General features: G+C 39.9%; 1 protein-coding gene across 1 annotated transcript in view; it reads left to right on the plus strand.

Annotated features, from left to right (window-relative positions):
- Nucleotides 1–5910, plus strand: part of LOC106938209 (potassium voltage-gated channel subfamily KQT member 5-like) — a gene marked incomplete at its 5' end in the record, with an annotated part of 48203 nt that extends 42293 nt beyond the window's left edge. Inside the window, 2 exons of the mRNA XM_015020120.1 lie at nucleotides 1642–1768; nucleotides 2811–5910. Coding sequence (XP_014875606.1) covers nucleotides 1642–1768; nucleotides 2811–3875 — 1192 coding nt within the window. The remainder of the gene's footprint in view (nucleotides 1–1641; nucleotides 1769–2810) is intronic.
- Between the last annotated feature and the right edge of the window lie 309 nt (nucleotides 5911–6219).

Consider the following 6219-nt stretch of genomic DNA (forward strand, 5'->3'; position numbering starts at 1 on the left):
TTTTTTCACCCACCCAGATGGTTCCCCCCCCCCCCCCCTGCAACGGCACGGCGCCCCCCAGCTTGGGAACCTGTGGGTTAATTTATCACATTAATTCAGAAGCTAAAATTACAGGAAATCAATTAGGAAGTTGAAGTTTGGGCACAAATAGGTAAATAATGATTTTAAACATGCCCCAAAAACAGACATAGCCTTTTCAGAACAACTTGGAGTGACTTGGAGTGACCACACTGCAAAAACACAAAATCTTGCCAAGTATTTTGGAACTTTCTAGTGAAAGTATCTTATTAATTGTGGTGGAAAACTATTATAAGTTAACATCTACTGATCATGTTATATGAAATGCTTGTGAACTCTCACCAAAATAACTATTTTGGTTACATGTACAAGGTTGGAAGTTGTTTCCCATGGCTGCATGAGAACCAGACTGTTTCACCCAATTGTTTTGAATTCCTTTATCTTTTGTATAAAACTCACGTGTTGCCTCTGCCAGGCAGAGCTTCCCATCCAGACCTGCTACATTACTGACTGTCCTATGAGCTCTCTGAGTTTGCACAGTTCATAAATAAACCTGATTGAGTGATTTCACCTGAACAGTGCTTGGTAGTAATTTTTTTCCACAACATTAATACACTTGAATTAAGACAAAACTGACATACTAGTAACATTTTTAAGTGAATCATTTCTTAATTTTGATGAAAGATTATTTCACTTATAACAAGGCAGTTTCCCCGAGTTGGAAGTGAATTAATCTGCCAGTGGAACTAGTACTTTTTCGTCAATATTAAGAAATTGTTGACTCAAAACGAGTTCCTATATCTTGCTGAAATGTTATGTCAGCTAGTTTTGTCTTATTTCAAGTGTACTAAGATATTTGCACTAGAAACCAGACAAAAACACTTGATAAGATTTTGTGTTTTTGCAGTGCATCATAGAAACCTGATCTCAATGGGTTAGAAAAAGTCTGTGTAACTCAGTTACCTTAGTCCAGAATTCCAGCTGAGGTTGATGTGAAAGAAGAATAAAAAACTTGATTCAGTTCAAAAGTTAATTCTACAAATTAGATCTCATCTTATGTTCCCTCACACATAGTTTTTTCCTCAGGGTTTAACTTTGAGTGTGGAAACTGCTAACCTGGCAGGATTTACAGTGTGTGTTGAGGAGTTTTAACAAATCAGCGTGCACATTAACCTGACTAATTAATTGACTACAACGTTGAGGCCTCTTGTGCATGCAAGGACGTGACTTTGTTTTCTTGGAGTTGGGATGCAATTGTGGTTTTGAAAACATGGTAAAAATTAGCTAAAAATTATGGTTTTCTTCTTCTGTTTTTACTTTGCTAAACCTGAAATGTCACATCAGACAGTGATTTTTAAATGATACACAGTTATGTTCTTGTGCTTGCAGGATGTCAATGCATCAAAACCATTGACACCCCTTGAACATTTTTCATTTTGTCACAATACAGCACAAAGTTCTGTCAAATATACTTAAGTCATGTTTGACATTTGCTTTAATCTTCACATCCTGATTTAGCTTATGATCAATTATAGATTAACTAAACTGAGACACAGTGGCTTTCTTGCATTACAGCATCATCACCCTTCAGTGTGTGTGTGTGTGTGTGTGTGTGTGTTTTAGGGTGGATCAGATTCTTGGGAAAGGCCAGATTCCGGTGGATAAGAAACCAAGGGACAAATTGCACCACGATGGAGACTCTATGGAGGGCATGAGCATGTTGGGACGAGTGTGTAAAGTAGAAAGACAGGTGTGGCTTTACAAAGACAATATTTCTCACACACAGTCCTCGATAAACTCTACCGGTCGAAATCTTAAGAGGAAACGGGATCAAGACACATAATTGAGCCCCCAGTTTATTGAAAATACAGTAAATCGCAAACAGCCTGTACTGCTAACAGTGTTAACGGAGGAATCTTAGTAGGAGTTTCCACTACGTTCTTATACATTATTTCAATTTGTTTATATGCTTGATCTAAATGCTTAGTAGGCATGTGAAGCTGCTCCATGTGGTGACGATAGCTTCATGAAGGGCCTCCATGATCTGGAATTGACTATTTTTTCCTAAACCTGCCCCACCATTCCTAATTATTTTGAATTTGATCAAAAGAACATGCATGATGGTTGAAAAGAGGTAATTTTTTTTACCTGCAAGAAGTCCTTTGTTAGACGGCGGTATTGTCCTGTTGAAAGACCTATGCAGACGTCACCTTTAGAGATGAAAACCCTCCTTCAAATGATACATACTTGAAGTAAGAGTCTTTATTTGGGGTGAGGAGTTGCTTAGGTCTTCATGGACTCCCCATCTAAACCACCAGCTCAGGATAGGTGATTTTTTTTTATGGGGCTATCACTTGACTTTTTTGTGCAAATCCCCTTTAGAATTTTTATTTTATTTTTTAATTTACAAGGCCTGCAATGGATCACTGCAAGGGAGCTTGCTTGTGCAGTACCACAATCCTACTATAGAGTGTGAATGCCAGATATGGAAAATGCTCCACCAACAAACTGGTTTTAATGTGAATATTTCTCATTTCTTGCCCCGCCTTAAGATCTCTGATCAAGAATGTTTTTTACTAAATTTGTGCAATAAACGGATTTACCTGCTTGTCTTGGATCTCATTTACAGTAATCTTATACCTGTTATTCAGGAAGAACTTGTCCAAGTACTGAGATTAGTTTTGTTATGACGGGCAGATTTTTTTTTTCTTTTTTTTTTAATGGAATGCTTTACATTCTTTACTTGCTTTCAAGTTTTCTCCATAATAACCATTGTTCTCTCTCACACCAAGGTGTCCTCTATTGAAACAAAGTTGGATTCGTTGCTTGATGTTTACCGCCAAGTTCTCCAGAAGGGTCCTTCAGGGCTCTCCCTCTCCTCTTTGCCCCTTTTTGAGCTGGAAAATCACCAGCACCACAACTTGGACTACCCATCCTCCCCCCAGAGGGGGGATGCAGTTAGAGGGCGAGGAGACAACGGTGGCGGCGGTGGGATACACCGTTCTCATGGTGCCAACCCAAGAGGCCTGCGGCTCATTCTGGCACCGGCCGATGACGATTGTCCTCCAGATTCAGCGCCTCCGTCCTACCCCCCTTCCACTGCCTCACTCTCCCCTTCACCTCTGCTACCCCCAGACAGCCCTTACCCAACCCTTGCTACCAATTCCAAAAAATCCCACTTTCCTGATCTGCCGCCTCCGCCATCGTCGACTGGGAGCTTTACTCTCCAGCTTCCTCCCATGGCTCACCCCTCACACCTCCGATGCCCCGCTGACCCAGTCTCGGATGATGTGACAGATGAAGTAGGAGTCGATGACCAGAGTGTGGGCCCTTCTGTCATTGTAGGATGCAGTGCTGATGGTAGTGCTGACGGGGGCGGCGAGGCAGGGTTCGCACCCGGAAGGGTGCAGCTGCGGAAGAAGTCCGGCTTGAAATCCAGAGGGGTCTGCAGGAGGCATTTGAGCCTGGAGGTTAACCCATTGCTGCTGCTCTCATCTAACCCAGAGAGGAGGCCTACAGACTGGGCAGGCAGTCTAGGGAAATCCCTCTCTGTGCATAATATCAACCAGCCTTTAACCAATCGTGCCCCTGGCCTTTCCGCCGCCCTCAACAACAGCAGCAGTAGCAGCAACGACAGCGAGCGCGGCAACGGCCACAGTGACCTCAGCAACTGGGATGGGACAGACCTCTTCATTAGTGAGTGCAAGCTGAAGCCGGCAGCTGACGACTATGACTTCCTGTCCCAGGGACCGGACAGCAGCCAGTCGGACATTTTACAGACTGAGGAGGAGGATGTTCCTCACTCAAAGGGAAACTCGGAGTTCCTCGGTCAATCCTCACACTTACAGCTGGTGTAAGCACACTGACTGAAAAACAAAACACAAACTGCAAACTGTATGTACACATACTGTGGCCAGCGCCACTTTTTAAACATATTTATATAGGGCACCATGCACATCATGCTCTGAATTTGACACTTTATACATGTACAAACAGTGTTTTCTGTTTTGTGTGACACGATTATGCCCATTTGCATATAGATCACGTTACTACACACTTTTATGTGGCACCTAAATGTCTGCAGCCAGTAGGAAGAAAGAACGTACGAGTGTGAACGCAAGTGGCCATGTTCATGCTACACAAAATACGAAAACTATATATGCAGCACTTTGCTAAATTATTGATACTCCTTGAACTTTTTCACAGTTTGCTTCTTTAAAATCCCAACGTTTGGGTTTTTATTCAACACACCAACACAAGGTGTAAAATACTACATAGTTATATATATTTTTTGTTCCAAATTAGTTTTTTGAAGCCTTTAACGTGTGTTCCTCCAGGATTGTCCTGTATTTTGCTCTGTCCATCTTCCTCTCTGAGTTGCTGTAAAATAGTATCTACTCCCTTGCAGATTTGTTCTAGTTTTCCATTTTGTCTTGGTGTTGGGTTTAAGTGGAGGGTTTTTGAGCATTAACTTGTTAAAGGTCATGCCGCGGCATTTTAGTCTTACTCTGACCAGCTTCTATGTTCCTGATGAGAAAAGAAAATCTCCTCACTGCGATTCTGCCAACCCCATGTTCATAACTCAATCACATAAATTGCTGAAAAAGTACATTGGCTTTTGTGGTTGTTGCAAGGCAAACTGTGAAAGAGTTCAAGGGGTATGAATACATATGCTAAGCACTGTAAACAATCTTTCAGGAGAAAATGCAGCTTTCCTGGCTCCTTCACTGAGTATCATGACTCAAAGCACGATGTTAATTTTGACAAAAGATGCTTCTGTTGGAAGTGCTGGAAACCCCCCCATAAATGTTTATTTTTCTTCTGAGTAGAATAAGAATGTAAATGATGTAAGTCAACCTATCTGGCTCTTCACGTGAACAATTGAGTTTTCTTTCGTTTCAAAGCGACTCTTTAACTTTCTTCTTTCTATTAGTCAATCTGGACCTCAACTTAAACCAAAGAATGTAATCAAGATTTGTCCAGCACAAACGCCACATGCATCCATTTTTTGTTAAAAAGAAGAAAGAAAACATGAAAAAAAATATTTTTAAAGATCATTTGGCAAGCTGAAGGTGTAAAGATCACAAAACACCAAATATTGTAAGAGGGAGCTACTAGAACAAAAGCTGAGATACACACTTATTCTTTGTTCTGTATAAATGATTGTATTTGATCTTTCTTGCAAGATAAGAAAAGCCATTTTCTGTCTAGTTTGTGTTTGTCTTTAATGTTGAACCTCTTACTTAGCTTTCCATACACAAATCACTTCCTGGACGGTTCTCACAAACCAATTACTAGAGGCTTAAATCTGTGGGAATGGGAAACGACAAATAATCAATGCAAAAAATAAAAAGCAACAAACCGCAAACTGCATGTGTTGAGGCCACAGAGGAGTTAATCACATGATGATCTAAAGCATTTTTTGAAGTCTGCAATTGGGTAAAGGTTTGACCCTTCCCTCTGATTTTGCACAATAGTTTGGTAAATTAAATGGTAATGATTTGAATGCGGATTTAGCAAAGATTACTAAAGTGGACCTTCTCGATCATGCATGAGATGCTGCATGTGTGGAACTGCTGATGTCAATGTCAAACATGCAAACATATTCTGCCTTCTTGAACCTTGTTTTACTTTTAATTTGTAATATTTTGGTAGGGTATATTTGTTTTATGAGTTAATAAAATAGCCACCTACTATGTCAACGCAACGCATGCAACACTTCACTGGAATCTGATGTTTCCCTTTCCTGTATAAGTCAAAATTAAAAGCTCCTGCACTGATTAAATACCCCTTTTGAACAATTCGAATTGAAAGGAGGGTGTTATTGAGCAGGATGTGCAGTTTTTGATTTAGCATGCACATTTTCTTGCTTTATTCAGATATCCTGATTATTTAAAAAAAAAAAAATCCAAGTTATTGTTGATGAGAACCACAAAATTGTCAGGTCGGTTCAACAACCATCTGGTGTCCTTTTCGGATTACCTCTACAAACAATTTGTAAACATTAGATCGTAAAGTTGCACAAGTGAATCAAGGTTCACTGGCAGACTTTGGAAAATGTTTGACATAACTGATGCCTTTTTGTCTCAATTTTGCTGCAAATATATACATATATATATATATATATATATATATATATATATATTTTTTTTTTTTTTTTTTTTTTCTCCTCCCTCAAATTTTTTTTTTTTTTTTTTTTTT

Source organism: Poecilia latipinna, unplaced genomic scaffold, assembly GCF_001443285.1.
Source record: "Poecilia latipinna isolate Pla-1442-1.1 unplaced genomic scaffold, P_latipinna-1.0 Scaffold2534, whole genome shotgun sequence".
NCBI lineage: Eukaryota > Metazoa > Chordata > Actinopteri > Cyprinodontiformes > Poeciliidae > Poecilia > Poecilia latipinna.